This window comes from Phycomyces blakesleeanus (genome assembly GCF_001638985.1).
Source record: "Phycomyces blakesleeanus NRRL 1555(-) unplaced genomic scaffold PHYBLscaffold_19, whole genome shotgun sequence".
NCBI lineage: Eukaryota > Fungi > Mucoromycota > Mucoromycetes > Mucorales > Phycomycetaceae > Phycomyces > Phycomyces blakesleeanus.
The window spans coordinates 647,718-670,660 of record NW_017265152.1 but is presented as its reverse complement, the minus strand read 5'-3'; the positions used below and the strand labels follow the sequence as shown (position 1 = coordinate 670,660).

The 22,943-nt window shown below is 36.0% G+C and overlaps 6 protein-coding genes across 6 annotated transcripts; 5 read left to right on the top strand and 1 right to left on the bottom strand.

Annotated features, from left to right (window-relative positions):
* Positions 1-247: 247 nt before the first annotated feature.
* On the top strand, positions 248-1,376 carry PHYBLDRAFT_171652 (hypothetical protein; the record flags this gene model as incomplete). Its single annotated transcript, XM_018436639.1, has 3 exons — positions 248-290; positions 464-622; positions 799-1,376. The coding sequence occupies 3 exons, from the start codon at positions 248-250 to the stop codon at positions 1,374-1,376; spliced, it is 780 nt and encodes a 259-aa protein (XP_018288310.1).
* Positions 1,377-4,667: 3,291 nt separating this feature from the next.
* Positions 4,668-9,095, top strand: PHYBLDRAFT_96028 (hypothetical protein; the record flags this gene model as incomplete). Its single annotated transcript, XM_018443944.1, has 3 exons — positions 4,668-5,252; positions 5,605-7,247; positions 7,304-9,095. Coding segments are annotated over 3 exons (4,020 nt in total), but the record flags the coding sequence as incomplete, so codon positions are not given.
* A 1,131-nt stretch (positions 9,096-10,226) lies between these two features.
* On the top strand, positions 10,227-10,702 carry PHYBLDRAFT_148815 (hypothetical protein; the record flags this gene model as incomplete). The annotated part of the gene is made up of 2 exons (XM_018432166.1): positions 10,227-10,506; positions 10,584-10,702. The coding sequence occupies 2 exons, from the start codon at positions 10,227-10,229 to the stop codon at positions 10,700-10,702; spliced, it is 399 nt and encodes a 132-aa protein (XP_018288308.1).
* A 2,305-nt stretch (positions 10,703-13,007) lies between these two features.
* PHYBLDRAFT_182549 (hypothetical protein) lies at positions 13,008-13,943 on the bottom strand. Its single transcript, XM_018438638.1, has 4 exons — positions 13,831-13,943; positions 13,655-13,762; positions 13,424-13,563; positions 13,008-13,318 (listed from the first exon to the last, which is right to left on the bottom strand). Exons 1-4 carry the CDS (start codon positions 13,893-13,895, stop codon positions 13,188-13,190), a joined length of 444 nt encoding a protein of 147 aa, XP_018288307.1. The 5' UTR covers positions 13,896-13,943; the 3' UTR covers positions 13,008-13,187.
* Positions 13,944-15,680: 1,737 nt separating this feature from the next.
* PHYBLDRAFT_148813 (hypothetical protein) lies at positions 15,681-15,991 on the top strand (the record flags this gene model as incomplete). The annotated part of the gene is made up of 2 exons (XM_018432165.1): positions 15,681-15,849; positions 15,927-15,991. 2 exons carry the CDS (start codon positions 15,681-15,683, stop codon positions 15,989-15,991), a joined length of 234 nt encoding a protein of 77 aa, XP_018288306.1.
* A 2,065-nt stretch (positions 15,992-18,056) lies between these two features.
* On the top strand, positions 18,057-22,629 carry PHYBLDRAFT_148812 (hypothetical protein; the record flags this gene model as incomplete). The annotated part of the gene is made up of 9 exons (XM_018432164.1): positions 18,057-18,167; positions 18,278-18,424; positions 20,423-20,442; positions 20,527-20,593; positions 20,675-21,100; positions 21,196-21,330; positions 21,398-21,481; positions 21,607-21,660; positions 21,769-22,629. The coding sequence occupies 9 exons, from the start codon at positions 18,057-18,059 to the stop codon at positions 22,627-22,629; spliced, it is 1,905 nt and encodes a 634-aa protein (XP_018288305.1).
* Between the last annotated feature and the right edge of the window lie 314 nt (positions 22,630-22,943).

The following is a 22,943-nucleotide window of genomic DNA, read 5'->3' as shown; positions in this document are numbered from 1 at the left end:
GAATTAATAACTGCCCTTAATTTTATAAGCTTGAAGTAATGTTTTTTTTAAAAAAATAATAAGTATTTGTCCCCTATATATTGCCTTTTATCAAATAGTTCTTTGTCAATATTATCAAGAACAAAGAATGAGCTCAGATCTGTTGAATATATATATATATATATTAAGAAAATATTACTATGAAAGTGTTCTATTCTTTGGTATTATTTATTAGATTGCCCATTGTATAAAACACTGTAAATAAAAAATGGTTCAAAATTATGATACAAGAGTTACAAAGAAACAAAAAGGTACAAATTATAGCAGTAAAAGTAAATGAAAAGAAAGAGAGCACCCAAAGTTGGATCGACCTGTTTTGAGTTGATGAATAAAATACTCAAAGTATTCTTGAACTTTCATTAGTATCCCTCGTGGACATACCCGAGAAAACACCAAATTAAATGTGACTAGTTTGCATGGAAAGTTGAAAGTAAAAGTACCGAGATCGTATTCATTCAGCCAATAAACGAAGCAGAGGTTGTTGTCTGCGAAATTGAAAGAATTTTTGAAAGCAGAAAATCTGATAAGTTCCTCCGAAGATCCGCGCACAAGAATGCAAGAATTTGCCACTTTCTCTTCACTGGTCCATCATTAATTCCGTTCCTACAAAGGAATCGTCTTTCACTGATATCATAGATCCAGCCCATCAGTTTGCTATCTTTATCTGATGTGACAGACTGCGAGTATTTGATGTTTTCATACAGAGAGGGCAAAAAAGCAATTTGAGATTTGAACCTCTAAACATATATTCTTGTGTAGTTGGAGGTTCAAATCACTTATTACTTTTTCATTTTTTTCTGTACATGAGCACGCAATTGGGATTATACGTTAACGTCATGAATACGAACGAAGACAATAAAGATCCTTCGTCTCCAATCTGTTCAGCCTTCCTGATCATAGTGACATTCACCTACAGGAGTGATACTATCCGCTCACAGTTCCACCGATACGAGACGCTGAATCGGTGTTGGTCTATTTCTTCTCGATTCCTCATCGCCACTTCAAAAGTCTCCCTTCTTCTAAAATTACAGACACCCCCAAAAAATACACCGAATTTCTGTAAAAATGATCCGCACGCACATACAACCTTCCTTCTTCCAGGTCCTCCTTCTTTCTTACAGGCCTCACAAGAACACTGGCGCAATCTTTTGGAATCTGATATTTCCTGCAAACCATTGGCAATCTGGTGTCACTTAGCATACAGAAAAATCCCTAGCAGACAGCGACAATTTAGTTATAAAATAAAGGATGTGAATGATGGAAATTATGTTCCGTGCGGCGACTTTGAAGACGATGGACATTTGTTCTGGAAATGCGCTCTCAAAAAGCCAATCTAGTACTAATATGAAGCTTGGTTTTTGGAGAATTTTGCTTCTTTTCAGTCTGATCGATTTCTTCTCCCTTCATTCCGCCAACTCTCAAAGTTTGCAACACTAATGTGACCACATACATTGTTTTGGGATACGCTTTAAGGGACATCTAGGAACCCCAATTTTAGCACATTTTTAATGATCCCAGTTTATTATCAATTGAGTCGTTGCTACTGCCACTCTGAATATTAGACGGCTTGGAATAGAAAACTCGCTAGCTACAACTCCATAATTTTCTGTAATCAAGTCATCTTTGGGTATATAATACCCTCAACAAGCAATACAAAAGGTATAATAGTATTATGTAGAATCTAGCTTTCTTAATGAAGGCTACACTGAATGCGTAAAATCAGGAGGGTAATTATATACACACAGGTCCGATACTGAAAAGTAAGCGTTAGTGCCATATTCGCAGAAGTATATTTAATTATTGAATATTGTGTGAATGATGAAACGGCTAATAGAGCTCGTCGCCAAGGCTATTCGGGATTTATTAGGCCTAGCCTTGATATCGAGCCATCTTACTTCCCATGGACAAACAAAAACCCAATATAGTTCACTCTGAACTACTCCGATGCAAAATTAGGTCTACTCCATCTGATGGAGACGCATGCCCCGTAAGATACCCTGTCGACAGAGACTGTTTAAAAACAAGATAAAAGGAATTAGCGATCTCAATCGTGTACTATGTGAAACTTAAGGCGATAATGAACACTTCTTCTGGACTCGTCCTCTCAAGACTCGAATTTGGAACCAAATAAGTTCTTGATTCCTTACCATGTTTGACTCTCTGATCTTTGTCCATTTGATTCAAACTTTCTCACTTCCCTCAAGCAGTGTATAAACTGCTACATTAAATCTTCATTTAATAATTTGTTGCACATTAAGCGTCATATAGAGCTCCCATTTAAAATTTGTTTTTGATGATGTTTAATTTGGTCTTAATCACACATTAGCTCTAGCTACCTTTCATATTATAAAACCCGAAATTAAAGCATATCTAACTTTTCTCTAACTTATACACCTTTAAATACGCTACCTCTAATAGACAATACAAGAAGAGTCTCCCCAGGTAAATATGTGATAAATGGCTAGTTTAATATAGCGTTTACAAACCAAGAAATGTCTAAAATCGTGTCACCCTAACTGTTCTTTTTTTTTAGTGTTGCCGTATTATTATATTTACGTAGCCATGTAGAGCATTATATGATCTTAAACGAAAGACATCATGAACAGTATACGAGAGTAGAAGTACAAAGCATGTTAAGTATATTGGGATCAGATCGATAAGTCTTGAATGACCTCCAAATGAATCACAAAAGAAAAATGGGATGTACAGTTGGGTAAATAAGATATTTGATTCTGATAGCAAGGTGAGAACCTGAATGGAAATGCGAATTCGTTATATGAGCAGAGACTTCCAAAAAAAAGTGTACCTGAAAGAAACAAAACGGGATATCAGGTCACGTTATTAACATTAATTGAATGTATAATACAATGAAAGAAACCTTGATCCGTGTACATAGATACTTAAAATGATCCATATTGAAAGACAATTAACTTTATATTAGTGGATTGTTTGATTATTAATAAAGAAGCGTATATTGAGTTACAACGCTCAAGGTCTGGAAGACGACCATTTATTCTGACAGCAGGAAAATATGACACATAATTTGGTAAGGTGTTTATACTATGATTTATGAAATGATAAGAGATATGAAGTATACATGTACAAAAATTGTGCGAGAGTAAAGGAGACACTATTCTATACCAAAGTCTTGGTTGAAGGAACAAAACATATATTTCACAAATATGCTTGTACAATAAAAATAATTCAAAATTTTATTTTGGATACTATTCTCCTTTTATATATACATTAGAGAGAGTGGTACATGTCCTAATTAATGAAATCGAGGCTATTCGTAACAACCGTTTCAAAGCTATTTCACTCTTGGGTGGTCATATATACATATATATAATTCCATCTAGACTCCAATTTTTCTCAACTTTTGTAACGTTTTAAGGCACTCTCTATGACATATACGGCTGATTTTTAACCCTGAATAAATATTACAGGTTGAAAGAGCAAAAATCTTAATTTATTTCCAAAATAATAATGACACAATAGAAAAAATATGTCAGTAAGTGACACAAATATATATATGGCTTATGTGTGGTACAATACAATCTGTATTTTATTTCATATATTTGTGTCAATTTATAAAGCTTGGCTTTAACTATATTTATCCTTTTTATTCCTTCTTATTTTCTTCGTTTGCAAGGCAGATAAAAGCAAATCCTCGGTATAATTTGAACAAAGCACGCAATGGTAAGGAATCAAACATGGATTACTTTATAAAAAAAAAGCCTGACACGCTCTTTAGGATCATTCCTTCGCTCCATTTGAATGCACTGAAAGGGAGTAAGTATTCGCAGTCAGCTACCGAGAAACATAGTTCTTACTCGCCATTTAGAATTGCTTTGAGCCTTCTCCCTTCATGTACATTTGCTTGTGTTCTCGGTTTTCTTGTCGTTCGCAGATGGGGATCAAAAGAAAAAGATACATGGGTTAGCCCTGAGACAAAATTTCAGAAAATATCCAAGCCCCTACAGTCTCTACTATGCTTTGTCCAAATCATTGGATGGGGATATTATCTTGTATTTAGTCTCAAAGATAATGCATGTGTAGTGATTGAAGCTGTTTCGCCATTTTTGATTTGGGTAAGATTTACTACAAATTCACAGAATTATAATTAACATACTTCTATCTTTATTTAGTGTGTTGTATTTATAATATCGGTCACTTCACCAGTATATAACCTCTATTCGTCCCGGCATCATCTCTACTTCTTTATTGCCGTATTCTTCTTGGCAACATTGGATGCAATCGCTAGAGTATTCACCGTAATAGAGCAAAGCAATCAACCTACATACGACACATATTTTGCTATTGGAAATACTATTGTATCTTCTATTCTCTTCTTGATGGCCGGTGTTACACCACAACCTTTGGATCCAAAGAATATTGAAACCAAGAATAATGAAAAGATTGAGATCAAAGATGGCGATATTTATCGTAATGTAAGCCACTCATTCAATGTGATGGATTATAGTTACTAAATTTGCTCCCATAGAACCTTATGCTCAGTCCGGAAGCTACGGCTAGTGTGTTTGAATGGATTTCCTTTGGATGGGTAAGTTCCCCAAAAATATTATATAATGTCCAGAATTTCCAGGTCTCACTTTTATGCTCTATAGATGAACCCAATCATATATTTTGGACTTTCAAATGAACTGACAAGAGAAAACATCTATGCTCTAACCTATCAACACTTGGCTCGATTTGCATTTTCCGACTTTTGCAAAACCCTTGCTTCCGCAAGCCGAAAGCAAATTCTTCTTCGTATCTACAAGGCCAACAGAGGTGCTATTTGGGCTCAATTTATCTTTTCGATAGCTGGAATGTTAGTTGGTTACCTCAGCCCTTACTTCCAACAAAAATTACTGGAGTATATTGCCGATCCCCAAGGACGCCCTATCAACATTGCATATGTTTATGTTTTTGGAATGCTCGCTGTTGGAATAACCAAGCTAGTTTTTAACGGTGTTCACTTATGGGCCGGTAGACGGTGGAATGTTCGGGCCTTTGCAATGTTGGATGCAGAAATCTACAAAAAAACCTTAAAGCGCAAGGATATGTCCGGAAAAGTCGAGAAGAAAAATACTAAGGATGATGCAAAGAAGGAAAACAATACAAGTAATCTTTTCAGTAGCTCTGGAAAAATCACCAACTTAATGAGTACTGATGCTGATCGTCTGGCGGATACGCCAGTTTATATTTTTGTAAGTTAATAATTATAAGTTCACCAAAAAAAAATACCTGGACTGTTTGGTATGATAGGTAAACCGGAGGAGCTAAATTTAGCTAAAGAAGATGTATACATATAGCACTTTATATCTATGAAACGTTTACATTTATAACACAATATCAAAGTATTTATTGGCAAATACAGTAAGCTGCTCTTTTACAGAAATGCATTTTGTTATTGTGTTGTAAATGTAAAATTCATCAGCAAATTATAACTATAGAATTAATGTATTTATATATATCTTCTTTAGCTTAATTAAGCTTCTGTCATTACCAAACATACCAGACTGAACTATGCTGCCATAATATTAATTTTTTAACTTTTAGATGGTTTACAACGCACCAATTGAAATAGCTGTGGCTATAGTATATCTTTATCAACTACTTGGATTTGCGGCACTTGTTGGTCTGGGTGTGATGATCATCACTTTCCCATTTACTGCATACATATCTAAGATAATGATTAAGTCTTACAAGAGATTTTCAGAAGCCAAGGACAAGCGAAACAATTTGGTCAATGAGTTGCTACATGGTATTCGTATGATCAAATATTTTGCCTGGGAAAACAACTGGGAAGAGAAAATTATGGCAGCACGTCGCTTTGAAATCAAGAAACTTATCCGCACTGTTATTATTCAAGTCATATTTTCAATCACTTACCTTACCATTCCAGTCCTGGTATCTTGCTCCTCCTTTATTTGGTACACAAAAGTAACCGGAAATGAGCTGACTGCAAGTGTGGCATTCGTTAGTATCACCTTGTTTGAAATGATTCGTCGTCCATTGATGATGATTCCTGAATCAATTACAAAGTTGGGTGAATGCTACGTCTGCCTAAAGCGTATTGCATCGTATATGGACGAGGCCGAAGTTGGTGATGGTATCATTAATGAACCTATTCCCGTTCCAGAAGGTGTTTTGCCAGAGACTATTCTGGCACGTGTTGGTACCGAAGAGTCGGTTTTCCGCTGGCATTCTGGCGAGCCTGAAGCCAAAGACGCCGTTGCTGCTGAAGTAGATCCAGATGAACACCCTGACTTCTCACTCAAAGTTCCCGCTTTTGAGTTTCCTACCTCCGAACTTAGCATTATCTGCGGCCCAACCGGAAGTGGAAAGTCTAGTTTCTTGCATGCCATCTTGGGAGAAATGGATATTGTCTCTGGACGTGTTTACTTGCCATCCAAGACTAAGCTAGCCCTTGATACATACTCTGTCGTTGATCCTGAATATCCCTCTCTCGCCCTGAATAAGGTTGCTTATGTAGCCCAGCAAGCCTTTTTACAGCATGCCTCGATCCGTGACAATATTTTGTTCGGTCAAGAGTTCGATCCAGTTCGTTACAAAAAGGTGCTCTCCCAGTGCGCCCTCGTCAAGGATTTGTCTATCTTGCCTGATGGTGACCGTACTGAAATTGGTGAAAAGGGTATCTCTTTGTCTGGCGGCCAGAAACAACGTGTCTCTTTGGCCCGTGCTGTTTATTCACATGCAAAGACCCTACTTTTGGACGACTGCCTTAGTGCTGTTGATGCACACACTGCCAAGCACATCTATCAGCGTTGTATTAAAGGCGATCTTATTAAGGGGCGCACAGTAATTCTGGTTACTCATCATGTACGCCTTTGCTTACCTGCCGCCAAATTTGTCATGAAACTTGAGCGTGGTTCTGTAACCAGCTATTGTTCCGTTGAGTCTCTTAGAGAAAATGGTTCTCTGGATAACATTTTGGGTGAAGGAACAAACGAAGATGAAGCAGTTGATGAAGAACCTATTGAACAAGTCGACGAAGAATTCAGTCTAATCAATGACAATGCAGCAGTCAATAATATGATTAAAGAAGAAAACTCTGAGAAAGGACGAGTAAAATTCAAGGTGTACAAGACATACTTTACTGCCTGTGGTGGCTGGTTCTTCTGGTGTGTTCTGCTCTCATCGTTTTTTATTGCCCGTGTCTTTGTATTCGGAGAGAACTGGTAAGCAAACTTTAAAAATATGTATTGTGTATTGAAACTAATTATACTTATTTTAGGTGGCTAAGAATTTGGGTTGCAAACAGCACCGGGTCTACGAATTCCAATGGATTCATCGCAACTAAGTTAGCTCCTGCAGCCTATGGTGTAATGTCATATGTTAATGATACTACCAAAAGTCAAAATGTGTTCCGTGATTGGGTATACGAGGAAGATCAACCTCGAAGTGTAGACTACTACATTATTGTTTATCTGGTCATCTGTTTAGCCTCAATCCTATTTGATATGCTTCGAAGTATTGTACTTTACTGGGGTTCTGTTCACGGCGCAAAAATATTGTTTGAAAAGATGTTGAGAAAAATTACTCATGCTCCTTTGCGTTTTTTCGACACTACTCCAATCGGTCGTGTACTCAACCGTTTTGGCAAGGATGTAATGACAGTTGATATGGATTTAGCCCGCACATCAAGTAAAGTACTTGACTGTATGACCGGTTTAGTCGCATCTGTTGTCGTAGTTGGTGCTATCACTCCTCAGTTTATTGCTGTTGCCATAGTTATTGGTGCAGCTTATGTCGCAATTGGTGCCCTCTATCTAAGTGTATCGCGCCAGTTCAAGCGTCTTAACTCTGTTAGCCGATCACCGATTTATTCGCACTTCACCGAGACTTTGGCCGGTGTTACAACTATTCGCGCCTATTGCCAAGAAGATACATTCGAACTCGAATTTTACAGAAAAATAGATACATACATCTCGCCTTACTATTATCTGTGGATGACTAACCGCTGGTTATATGCTCGGGTAGAATTTGCTGGTTTATTTATTTCTTTGTTTGCTGGTATCTTTATCCTTTGGAACCTCGACACTATCGATGCTGGTATGGCCGGTATCTCACTTTTCTATGCCCGTTCATTCTTGGATAATATATATCTGGGGATTCGCGAGTACACTCAAGTTGAGATGGATTTGAACTCGGTTGAACGAATTCAAGAGTATCTCGAGATTGAACAAGAACCTCCCGCTTCTATCAAAGGAAGCCGCCCCCCTGCTGCCTGGCCTACTACCGCATCTGTTGAAGTAAAAGATCTTGTGATCAGATATGCAGAAGATCTTGGCCCTGTACTTCATGGAATCTCTTTTGACATTCGATCTCACGAAAAAGTTGGTGTTGTTGGACGTACTGGATCAGGAAAGAGCACCCTTGCTCTCAGTTTCTTCCGTTTCCTTGAACCAAGCAGCGGCAGTATTACTATTGATGGAATTGACGTCACTCATATTGGTGTCTATGATCTTCGTTCTAAGCTCACTATTATTCCTCAGGATGCTGTTTTGTTCTCTGGAACTATCCGTTCCAACCTTGATCCCTTTGAAGAATACACAGATAGTGCGGTCTGGGAATCTCTCGTCCGAGCCCACCTTGCTCCTGAAAACCACGATGATGAAGTCCCAGAAGGAAATGCTACCTGGGCTGTCACTAGTCTTAGCCAAATTGTGAGCGATGGTGGCAACAACTTCTCTCAAGGCCAACGTCAACTGCTCTGTATGGCCCGTGCATTGCTCAAGAACAGCAGACTTATTATTATGGACGAAGCTACTGCCAGTGTTGATTTCGAGACCGACAAGAAGATTCAAAACACAATTCGTGAGGAGTTTGTCAGCTCGACTTTAATTTGCATTGCCCATCGCCTGAGAACTATTATAGATTATGATCGAGTTTTGGTGCTTGATCAGGGTAATGTTGTTGAATATGACACACCTGCAAACTTGTTGATCCACGGTGCTGGAACTGGCCTATTCAAGTCGATGTGCGAGAATTCCGGTGAACTTGATTTGTTAATCGAAATGGCGCAACATACTGAAGAGCTAAACATTTCAGGCAGGGTGTTTGAACAACCTGATCAGCATGCACCTAATTTTCAAGATTACACAAAAGCGGATAAAAGTGTATAGATATTTAGAATATTACCTATCGGCTTTCTTACATATATAGGAATCAAATAGTTGAATTTTATAAAATAAAACAATACCATTTATTTAATATATAATGTAGTTTTCAGTAAATATTACCGAAATGAGATGCTTTTTGAACGGGTTTAATACTTTATAATATCCACATCTTGCTTATTTATTATACTTTAATGTCTGTCAGCTTATATTTGAGGGCTATGATATGAAAACTGTATATGTATCTTTTGGGAATCACCTTTATACAAAATATTAAAGGATATGATTTGTAACTTATCAATACTTATTTACTCTTATTCGAATTAAAATCATCGTTTGCACTGTAAATATAATTGCATGTGTGTGTATGTAATAAAAAATAGAAGGTACTAGCCATTCATTGGTATTTAAAATGCAAAAAGGTTTGCAGATAATGATTATTGTTTCATAAATACATCCAAATTGACTCTTTTTTGTACACATTCTGTGTAAATACAACGAGAACCTTGTATATTCAATTCACCGCGTTCTCTCTCTTTATTTCAAACAAGCGTTTCTTTATTCACTCTCATCTCGCATTCCTCTTCCTTTTTTTCTCTTTCCCTCTTTCCAATGCATGCTCTTTACATTTACCATTGGGATTAGCCAAATTCAATACCATATACATCGCTCCATCGGCATTCTCAAGAATTATTATGAGTTTTCCATATAAACGTTATAGACAAAAACAGTCTATGCAATCAAATACGGTGTTCGGCACAATGATGAGAGCATACATTTTACATCAAATTACATTACATTATATTATATTTTTATTTTATTAATTTTTTCTTGTAAATTAATCCCCCTAATTACAACATTGACATCAATCAAGTAAAAAAAAGTTTAAAAGCGTGTTTTTTTTTTATTAAAGTTGACAATAGCTAAGAAAGACTTTATTTATTTATTTAAAGATATACATATATATACATAAAGAAACTATTCTATTTGATTTAATTTCACTTAATGTTCCTTTACATGAGTAAAAGAATAAAAAGCATGACACCAAGTTCTTTGTCCCCGCATTACGCGGCTCAATCTCCTTCAGGACGTAAACCTGACTTGGTAGCGAAGGAGGTGCTGGAATGGTGGCAAACCAACGGAAAGCACCCGTTCATCCAGCCCCACATCTCGTCACCGAGTAATGTGGGTGCGAACTCGCCAGAGAACTTACCACTAGGTGATAAGGTCCAGCTCATTCGACTACCAGTAGCTTCACCGTCAGCCGTTAAAGAGTTCAGTCAGGTTTGCAGCGAAGAGCCAGCACATCTCACCACAGGTTAGACCTCCCTCCCCCCAGCATCATGATTCCACATTGGCGATGCGATGTACACAGTAGTCTTTCCAAAAGAAAAGAGACCATGCCCCACGACTTCTCAGAATTAACTGAGCTGGCGAGTAACAACTTTCACTTTCCGATGCTTGTAGCATGGAAGAATCTCCCTGCAACGGTCGCAAGAGACGCCTCACTATGAAACCGGGACTGTTGTTGCTCAAGGAGAAAACAAACGACGCGCGTTGGAGGGGTTCTATATGTAATCGAAAATGTTTCATCTGCGATTAAAGTTTAGGACTGCGCTTTTTGTCAGTCCTAGATGTCCACGTCAGAGCAAACGTGATATGACTGTATATTCCTTTTATTGAGGCTGTGTAACTGTTATACGACAGAATTAACAGCCACTAAGAGACAATTTATAGACTTTGCAAAAGTATTCTGCAAAGTAGAATAAAGCAAAGAAGCAAAGAAGTAAGGAAAGGTTCGGTATTGATCGGTGTAGCAATAACTCTCAAAGTGGAGTACAAGTTTCTAAAGGCGATTTGTAGGTTACTCTAAAGTGGTCTGTGCGCTTTTTGTTCATGGGAACAAGACAGTTCTTTCTTTTGCTTGTGCAAATAGATACAAAATGGACCTCACAGGTATTAAGAAATAGACCCGTTTATATTTCAAAGCTATATTAGGCAATAAATAAAAAGTAGGAAATAAGGCAATAAATAAAAAGTAGGAAATAAAGCAATAAGTATATATATATATATATCATTATAATACGGAGGAAAAGTGTGCTTTTATGGCTGATTCTTGCTAAATATCCACTTTCCTACCCTGAACTTAAATACTTTCTTCAAATATCGGCTCTATTATTGTTAATATGTATTATCTTATTGCTTATTTTTATTAAATATAAGAGCATATTTAGCAGTCGGCTAACTCTTATTTTATCTAAAATCAAATACTGTTCATCAATAAAAGCTCAGTGTGCTCGTCAGATTCCGTGTATTGTGGAAGTCACTACCTGATCTTGTGCTGCACTATAATTATGCAAGTATGGCCAGAGAGACATTGACGTGCACAGTAGTTAATGGGACACATGAGTCTGGTGATGATGAAGGGAGCATTTACAGTTGAAGCTGCAGTGTAAATAGCAGAAACAGTGTCAAAGCAAACAGTAGCAATAGCAATATAGAAAAGGGATTGAGCATACAAGTGAATTAACGTGTTTTGCATAATAAAAGTCTCTCGAGGCTTAATGTCTTTCTCGAAAAAAAGACAATCAAGATTATTTTATCGTGTAAAGCAACAGAAATAAGTAACACGAAAGACTTTTTATAAAAAAAAAACAATAGAACTTTGTCAAATTGTGTGTCTCAAAAGCAATTTTTTGAATCATCAGCATGTTAAGCTTGACAAACAAATGTTGACCTGTAACACATACAATAAATTCATTAAATCAGCTCTTGATATCAAATCGCAATTAGCCGTTACTGAACATCAATTAATCGACCTCATTTTCTAAGCTATGTCAACTTGGAACGCTGAGCTCCATTGAATTCAATGTTCAAGATGTTGCTCACACTATCTTTCTTCAGCAGGAATCAAATAAAATCCATACAAATCTTTGTATTCTAAATAAAAAGCAATGGTATTTTTAATAGCATCAACAAAGTTTTATATCTTAAGTGATGTGACCGAGAGGGTTACTTGGAATCGATTTATCAGTATACTACTTGTAGATGCGGAGGGATAGAATTGTAAAGTCGAGTAATACATGTAAGCTAGGTACCAAGTTATGAGAAAACAAGTATATCGTTGCTGAACTAGATTCATCCCATGTCGTAAAAAGACTGCAATGATCACCCTCACAAGGTCCTCTTGTCATACCTCTATTTATACTGACGAACAAAAGAACAGGGAGATTTCTAAATGAAAACTCCTGGTTATCTATATTATTTATTTTAGTATATGGGTTCAATGGCAGAGTATTCTATTGCAGCTAAAATTATGTAGATTCGACTCCCTACTTATACTCTGATCTGCAATATATTTGCAAATTTCATATATAATCAGTAAATTCACTCAACATGACATCTATAGACTCTCTGCTTTATCACCGACTTTCCCCTGTTTTGATCGCTTTGAAACAGCACATTGCGATGTTTGAATATGCGTGTTCGAACTTTCTGGTGTGATGCAGATGTTTTACGGCCATCATCACAACAAAGGATATACAGTCTATGCTGTCTTCATACTAAAAGAGATCAGTTTAAGAAAAGAAAAGAAAAAGCTGTGATAGATGCTCATGAAGTTGGTGATTGATCAGATAATTCTAACCGATTAGCCACTTCATGAGTACCTAAATATACATATATATCTAAAGCGTTAAAAATAAGATGTTGATTTAACCGTCATTTGTGTGTATCATAAAATATCATGTTATCCCGGGGTCGAGATTAAAAATGGCTATGACAGTAACACAGACATTAAGGGCGATATACTATCATAATATCCTGGCCTGACATGGAAGAAAGACATGGTTTATAGACAGAACACTTACACATGAAACAAAATGCCATTTTGTTTCAAAAAAAAAAGATAGGGCAGATGATGGAGTAGACTAAAACACAAGGAGAAAAATAATAACAATAACAATAACAATATCTCGTGGGAGATAGATTCCTAATATTTTATGCTTGAGCAGTCAATGCATGCTGTTCACCCAATCCAACCACAAGCTTAACAAGAGCCTTGAATTTTTCCTTTTGTTCGGGGGTAGCTTGAACAGACGATTCTCCTTGGTTGCATCCCTCGGGGCCACCTTTTTTTTTAGATTGCACCAAATACCCGAAAATTAATATTATATACACAGCAACATAGTCTTCTTCTTTTTATTTATTTATTACTTAATCTATAATATATTTACCGTTTTGCCATTGGAAATCGTTTGAGAAAAATCCGATAGAGACATCTTGGCCATAAATATCTTGGCTACCGGTAGGCTCTTCCAAAGGCAACTCTGCCAACTGGTTGCGGAGAATTAGAAGGGCATCCTGCAATTCTTGACTAAAAGCACACATAAACATACACGCATACATACATATTTGATAAGTAAACCACACATATCACATCTTTGACATTATTTCTCTTATCTTACGTAGAAACATTTCCAGTCTGAGTAACATAGTCTGTCTTGGATCCAGGCTGGAGGTTGGCATGAAGAATGCTGGCTGTGTTGTGGTCACCTCTGATCTCGACCACTTGTCTAAAGCGAGATAACGGCTTAAGTAAAAAGAGATGGTAGATAGATAGTAACATGACAAACCAACTTACTCGGTAACTGGACCAACAATGCCGCCAGTGATGCCTTGACGAAGAACAACTTGGAATGTAGCCATTGGTGTAGTGGAATGGGTATATATTAAAGGTTGAGAATATACTACTAGAATGTAGAGGAGAGAAACAAGAGAGACAAACACTGAAACGCGGAAGACGGACGGCATTAAGAAATACAGAACCAAGGTTGGTTCAACCTCACCGGAGTTCAACCTTGGCATTATAGGAACATGTGATGCATAGAAGAGGTTCTTCATTTGGAAGAGCCAGTCACTTGTACACAGCCACACACACACACAGAAAGAGAGAGAGAGAGAGAGAGAGAGAGAGAGAGAGAGGCACATACACACACACAGACACACAGACGCACAAACGCACAAACACGCATACACGCATACACACTCTATACATTATACACTACACACAGACAATTTATACCTCGATTATATTTTTAACATATTAAGGATGTCGAAATTTTTTAAGGCCATGGCAGTATCATTCGGTGCTTTTGCTGGAGGTGCAGCTGGATTTTATTTTTTAGAAATGTACAAGATCAAGGCTAAGGTACTTTTAATGAGTGGTGCGTCAATTGATGAATTAATACAATATTTTATAGGAAGAAAAATTAGCAAAGTTGATGGAAAAGAAACGCGATTATGAAAATCATAAAGATGTATTATAATCTATTTTTTTTTTCAAAAAAAAAAACCGAAAAAAAAGACCTCTCCCCCTCCCCCTCTTGCTTATTCAACGTTAAATAGGGAAAATGACATTTAGACGTACGGTTGTCAACCATTTTTCTTTCTTATATTTATTTATTTGACATGAATATCCAATTAAGCCTTTTGTACAATACCAAACAAAATATAGTGTTAGTGTGTCGATTGTGAAAGTAAGACAAAAGTGTATTCTTAGATGAATTATAATATATTTACAGTAAAAAGAAGAGAGAAAGAGAGAGACTTGAGGTGGAAAATCCGGGAAAACTTAGAAAAATGGAGTATTTGATTTTTGGTGTGCAAACAAAGACCTTGTAACCCAAGACTACTTTATATAGAGGAAGTCTTGTTATATTCATATATATATATATTCACAAATCATGGTTTGAAAGTAAGGTGAGGTCTAATGAGTAGAAAAGCTGCTTTTGTCTTAGCATAGTGTTAGTACAAAAGCTAATACTACTCTGACTTATAAGGATATAGTGGACTGCTCAAAAGGCATGCATGAGATCTAAGATCTCGTTGTTTTGAAATATGTCTGTAGTACACACAGTCATAAGAATAGTGCATTAGGACGACATCTTGGTGGGTGCTGGTTATGATGTTGTCATAAGAATAAAAAGAAGAAGGGGAAACGGATATAATGAACATCGGTAGTATAATGCCTTTGTATGATATGTAAAGAAAAGAAAGTAGAATGTATGCTTGGACATCTAAACATAAGTTGAGCAGAAGATAATAGCCTTATTACTTTGAACAAATAGCAGCAAGAAAGAAATAAACAAGGAAGACATCTCGACATTTTTTGAATGAATTTATTTTAATAGTTTGTAAGTGTTTCATTGATCCTTAATTTTCATTGAAATAAGGTGTGTCCTATTGTACAAAATACTTCTTCTTTACCTTCTTTTCTTTTACTATTCTGCACAATAAGAATTGCTTGATTATTTTGAAGATAAAGGTATATTCAGTGATGTATATATATTGGCTTTTCATTTTGTAGTGATTGTTCTACAGTGTATAAATACAGATCCAAAGAATCCTTGAAAATAAGCAGCTACTGTTCTCAATAAATATAAACAATAATTATAACTATTATTCACAATTTTTCTTTTGGGCATTTAAAAAATGGAACTCTCGATCAAAACAAACGTAGTCTGCCTAGAAAAGGAACGCAAGGCAGAAGAGTCTCGAAAAAAGCTCTTAGAAGATGAGCTAAATAACCCTGAAGAACGAGAACGCTTGGAAGAATTAGAAAAAAGAGATTATTACAAGTACACTCATGAGTTGACTCGTGGTAAGTCTATCTAAAATGAAATGAAATAAAAAAAAATACAACGGTTAATTGATAAGCTTCTAATACATAAATACAAGTTGATCACAACGAACATTGTACAGGATTTCTGGAGACCTTTGGGATAACGATAAATAAATCTTAGAGCTTCTTCAATATTATACTTTACAACAACAACAACAACAACAACAAAAAGACTATAGCTAGTTTTGTGTATATATATATATATATGAATAAAATATGTTTTATATATAATAAATGGTATCTTTAAAAATTACCACACCTTATATTTATATATCTTTAGTCTATATATTGATTACTCTAACTGGATTACTATTAAATCAAAGACTTGCTTGAAATATATATTTTTTTAAAAAAAAGTTCATCTGAAGATAGGGTATTGCTAAACAAAGAATACAAGTGTTGTCAATGAACATACTATTTACACGGCTGAATAAATCATTATTTCATACGTTATGTCTAGTGCAGAGCCAAGCTCATTGTGTGTTATACAATTTGGTAAAATAAAAAGGACGAGCTCCAAAGCAATCCTGATTTGCACTTTTTGTCGTCTATAGAAAATGTTGTAATTTTAGAAATCTGTAAGTTGCAAGCAGTATAATTCTATAAACCAGAGCACTAACAATGCTGTGCAGAAAAGAAGTAATGATTATTGAGTTATGCTCTATATATAGTTACTGGGAAAAAGGCAGAGCATAAGATAGCAATGTCATCAATGAAAACGCTTAGTACTTTCTTCATTGTTTCTGAACAAGAAAACACAGAAGAAACAACAATGAAAAACAAGTTTATCTAAGCGGACAAGATAATTTCAGGTTTTATTTGATAAAGAAGATACTAATATGATATACTATTTTTTTTTTCAAATATGACTATAAAAATATACACTAAGCTTTAATGTTAATCAATTTGTGAATTACATATAAATGAGTGTACATCTTCCCTCTCATGTATTCTAATAAACTGTTTAAATTGAGGGAGTAAACAAGAAGCCCTATTGACTTTTGTGAGTAGGTACTCGGCTTATAAAGCTTGTTATCTGTACTTCCAGAAGCAATACATTTGTGTATCATTTTTTATCAGCTTTTTGGTATAATTAAGACACGCTCATAACTCCAAAAATATATATATAGCAAAAAACGTTATGAAATTGATAACAGTTTAACGTAACTTAAGCCTCAAATATATCTTGTGTGCACAGACTATTTTGGTAAAAATAATTCAAGCCATCAGTGAAAAGATTTATAGGTATATATGATTTATTCTTCTTATTTTCTTTTGATATTATTTTAGCCCAAAGGTTCAAGTCACCATTTCTCACTTCCTCATGCAGTACAAAAACGATAATAAACTATTAATTCACTAAAATAGATATTCAAAGGATGTTATAGCTTACCAAAAAGAGAGTATCTTGGGTGACACCCTGTTCACAATTAGGTCGGAATAAACTATCTCCTTTGTCTGCTTCTCAGCCTTTGTCTCACACATACGACCCTATGGAACATCTTCTTCTGGCTCTATTGTACTTCCGATTTGAATTGCACAGTTGAATCTATAAAGAACAATACATTAATATTTCAACTGGCTAAGTAAATGTTTAAGGTTCAAGTCAGCAACAAGATCTTAATTCCACAGGCAATGTCCAAAGCATAACGGATCCATGCTCTCTAGACGATTCTGGTAGGTACATCAAAAAATATTCATAATAATAATAGACAAAAAATGGGAACTGGCTGTAATGTTTACCTTATAAGACCATTGCAGGTTACATTTGACATTTGAGTGTGGCGATGTAGGCGAGGGTTTTCGACTTGCTTGAAGGTTTGAAGGTACAAAAACCATCAATCAAACAAACATTGAATCCATGATTGCAAAATATTTTCTTCACTTATGGGCCTTTGATTGAGTCATAGTATCCGTTATGAAGTGTAAGCCGGTTTTCTATTGTCAGGGCAGAAAATGGTCGAAATTCAGTGCTAATATTGCTTGCTAAGACTTTCATTGGCTTGGTATTGGTTGACGTACAAGGAGAGGCGAAACTAGCGGAATAAAGGCTGCTGCCTTGTTTGACTCATAATGGATTAGTAAAAGTAACTAAATATTGAGAAGCTCGGTTGATTTGCTCAAAGTATGAAAAAGAAAAAAGAAAAATTCGGCGCTGTTATTGACTCGGTTCGACATCTGGGGAGATGGCTTGTTTTGCAGCACGAACATTTGGATGTTTGGGCTTTGAGATCCAAAAGAAGCCAGCTAAGCTTCCCACTCTTAAGCTCAACTCTTTGTTGGCTAGAGGTTTATCGGTTAAATATTGATATAAGCACAGTATAGTCCTCATGAATACTATATCAGATCTCTTTTTCCGGGACCAATAAAGACACAACGTTCACAAAATAATTTGTGCTGTTTTGAGCAGAAGTTTATTAACGTAGGAATTGTCCTCCGTGCCAATGATGGTAGCTCCTTTAGGATTAGGTCCCTGGCTGGTGTCGTGGGTCTACTTGAGCATGGTAATCCCAACACCACCTGTATGGCTTATTGCCCTGAGCTTCATCGCACCGTTTTATTTATCCAAAAAAAGAAGAAGCTTTAGTGTACAAGTACAACACGCTTCCTAATCAGTCTTGCTTGTTCATATATGTTCTCCATGTTCTCTTCAATATCCATTCCTGGGCAGTCCTAAGAGCCACTTCTTTTTTTTGCTTCCCCATAGTGATAGATCAAATTTAACCACAATCTCTGAGCTGAGCCAAGATGATCTATTATAGATCCACTTTAAACGCGCCACTTACCACTGGGTAGGACCAGAGATAGATAGAGAGAGAGAGAACAAAGATGTGATAGGGCAGGAGTGGGTTGTGTCGGTAAAATAGACAACCAGTCTATATACATTATCATATGTCTGCTCTCTAAAGCAAGCTATGCTTCGTAGCACCTGTAGCTTTGAATTTTTTATTCTCGTGTTTACCGATTAAACACTAAAGAGATGAGAACAGACCAATCAAACAGGGTGTTTATCTTTGCTTATATGAACTTTTGGCTCTCAATTTCCTAATGCATACTTCTTTCCAAAAACAAAATAGACCTTTTATATGTATATATATGGCTTTCTGCAATTTACTGCTTTTGAATAATGAGGATACTAGCCCAAAGAGAAATATAATAAATCTTGTCAAACGGATATCATTATACTAGAAAAAGCTCGACTGTACAATACTACAATGAAATAATCTTTTACAAGAAATTAGCCATCACTTTGCTGACTATTCTAAACGCCCACAAAGAGATACCCTTTTACTCTTCAAATAATTCAAAGACAAATATTTACATAATATCATTTAGAAAGAAGAAGAAGAAGAAGAAGAAAGACTTTGCTGTGTACTATAGGTCTTGGTATTCTAAATGAATATTTCTTCCATGTAAAATAAAAAAAGGGAAATTTAAATTGAAACCAAACGATATGAAAGATCATTGGAATATTCATGGGGTAAGTCCTAAGTCTTGCATAGCTTAAAAAATAAATAAACAATCAATCAGTCAGTCAATCAATTGCAGCTTGTAAATAGATATGCATAGATATTCTAGTTACCTCTTTTTGTATACTGATATTTACTGCAACGTAATCATCAATTTAGCAAATAGTATGAGAGTATGAGCTATATGAAATACTATGAAATGTGGTAACTATTAGGTTGAGTAAGATGGTTATTCGTTATTGGTTCTTTTATAATATTGGACTTGCGGTAAATCCAGAAGTAATCAATGATAGTAGTCATTTTATTACTTGTAGTCTTACTCTTATTCTTATTCTCACTTTTAGCCCCGGTATAATATATACACATATAAGATTCATTAGATACCTCATCATCATAATCATATTTAACTATAGATAATTTAGCTTTATAAAGTATAGAAAATAGCGCTCCAGGTCTAAATTGGTGCGTAGAATAGACACAATAAAAAGATCAACTATGGAAATATACACTTTTTGGTCAGCCCAACCACATTGGAGGTTGTACACGATTTAGTTTTCCCACTACTGAATAGCATAAGTCATGTTTTATTTAGTCTTTTTTTTTGGTTTTGGTTGGTGTATTTAGATATATGACTCAAACCAGGTCTTTTATTAGGAACATGAATATTGGGAAAAAAAGGCTCAAGAGATTACCAAGATATGACAAGGGTGATTTATATGGTCTTTGCAGATGTTTGACTACAATGCCTGATGCGCTCCTTAAATCATAGTAGGACATGTATTATAGGATTGACACTCGCATATGTAACGTTCATACAAACCATGTTTAGATGTGTGATACAGAAGTTTGACTGATCTTTTTTAGTGCTTGTTTTGTGTATATCAATTTCTATTCTATTCTATTCTATTATATTATATTATATATTATTATACTATATTCTTACGCTTTAAAAAATAATAATAATAATAATATTACTGCACGATAAAATCTCCTTCCTTCCTCTTCCTCTTCCTCCTCCGCTTCTTCTTCTTGTCTCGTTAATTTTTTCTTTTGCTCTTACAATTTATCCATGCATTTTATAGGAGAAGCTTGTTACCGTCGGGTAAGACCTATCATTCAAATGGGTACACAAAACATAATCTTACACACCACGACAGCCTCTCGAGCCACGCATACTAGTATTCAGTCGTGGAACAACGTCCATTGTTATGGCCCTATTATTCTTGGTCTACCTTGGCTACCTTATTAGACAGGTAAACCTCATTCATTTATTATTATTATCATTTTTATTTTTCAAAAAAATAATAATATTATTATTAACATCACCATTACAGATCGCTTTGGACATTCCACTTCTCAGAATCTCGACAGAAAACTTACCAAATATTTACCCTGCTCCTGATATTGAAATCTGCGCTCAGAATACTACTGTGAGAATCGTCCGGTGCGATATTACTCACGCCGATTGGACTGTCAAGCCTCTAGAAAATTGTTATGACAAGATCAGAATAGGTACAACCCAGTTAATGGGTTCGTCCTTCTGTAACCTCTTTGAGGCAAACGGCACCTTAAATTACTGGATCAGCCAGGATGTTCCACCAAATAACGACGTTATCAGACGTATCGATATCTACTGGCGTGTGGACAGTGTTGTAAACGCCACGGCCGCCTCACTCTCGGTCCCGGCCTTGAGCATTCAATTATATTCACCATCGTTTAACAGATGGACTATTGATCCAACAAAACTTATTCCGCAACAGGTATATAACATGTTATTATCAATCAAAAAAAAATTGTTTTATTGATATATCTATGTAATATCCAAACAAACAAAAAAAATGATCACAATCCTTAGGTCCAGCCATTCGCTGATATGGTTTTAGGAGCTTACAGAGCCACTTCATACATGAACACCACAAGCGCCCTTTTCTTTGTTCCAGGCAAATACAAAGCCATCATGCCCAATGATCCCGCATCAATTATCGGATTTGTAAGCCACAAAGTCTACTCTTTGTTTTTTTAATTTATTTATTTATTTGTTTGTTTAATAATAATAGGATCCCAAATTTAAAGATATCATTACACTAGCGACAAACCAGAACAATTGGCCTTTACATGATAATCCATTTCTCGCCAATGATGTGAGCAACCTAACTAAGCCCAATTTTTTCTTTTGCCTTATTCAAATATATATATATAAAAATATATATATATATATGAAAGAAAAAGGAAACTTACGCCAAATTTCCTGCAAACCTTGTGTTAGACTTATCACGGATTCTTTACTGTGCAGCCCTCGCATGCATCAATGGAAGTCAGAGTAAGCATCTGAAATTGGGGATTTCTTTTTTTTTTTTTAAAAAAAAAAAGCAAGATCTATAAACCCCTCCAACCACTACCTAAACTCAGCAAATCTTGCTATTCTTAGACAGAGCAGAGACAGCACACTGCCTTGGCTGGAATTGCCCTTGCTGGTGGTGCTTATGGCGTACTCACAACAATATATATCCTCTTTTTCGGTATGACACGCTTGACGCCTTGGGGACTTGTTCACCACATCCCTGTCATGATGAGCCGCGGAAAAGAGCGAATCCGACGTAAATCACATCCCGCTGACGAAGAGCACCAATTGTATGAAAATGACATGAAATCCCACTTACCATGGTTCATGAGAAAGCATCTCTTCAAAGACTCGGACAGCTCTTCAGACGAGTCTCAAGATGACATTGAACTCAAAAACCAATCGAGTCATATCGAAACAACTCACCCACACCACACCATAAAGGATAGCGATTCCGAGCAATTTTTATTAAACAGCAATAGCCACAATGTTGAATCTCGTGAAAGAGACATAGGAGCATTCAGCATGGCGGGTAGTGTAGTAATTCCACTATCCGACAAGGACAATGACATTGACAGAAGCAACTATAACCACAAGGTCGAGGAATTAAATGAACACTGGCAGCAAAGGTGTCAAGAACTCGACTATCGTGTTGAAGAACTGGAGATGATTTTAAGCGAATACTTTTTGAATACCGAGTACTTGGACCAAATCCGCCAGAAGAACCGAGCAAACACAAATAATGCCAGGAAAAGGAGCTCTGTGGCTGGTTGGAATTCAGGTGGAACAAGACTGACAGGTCGGGACCATATGTCAGGGCAACCGGAATTGCGAGCATTTCACAAGCCATCTGAAAGCACAGAAGGTATTGCTGAGTGGACAAGTGACGGTATTGCACCCGTACGAACGCACACAGTAACATCTTTGAACCAAACGAACAAGGATTAAAACAACACATACATTTCTTATTGATATACCTTCTTTTTTTTAAAAAAAAAATAATAGTAATAGTAATAGCAATAGCAATAGCAATAGCAATAGCAATAGCAATAGCAATAGCAATAGCAATAGTAATAGTAATAGTAATAGTAATAGTAATAGTAATAGTAATAGTAATAGTAATAGTAATAGTAATGTACACATACACATACACATACACATACACATACACATACACATACACATACACATACACATACACATACACATACACATACACATACACACCCACACCCACACCCACACCCACACCCACACCCACA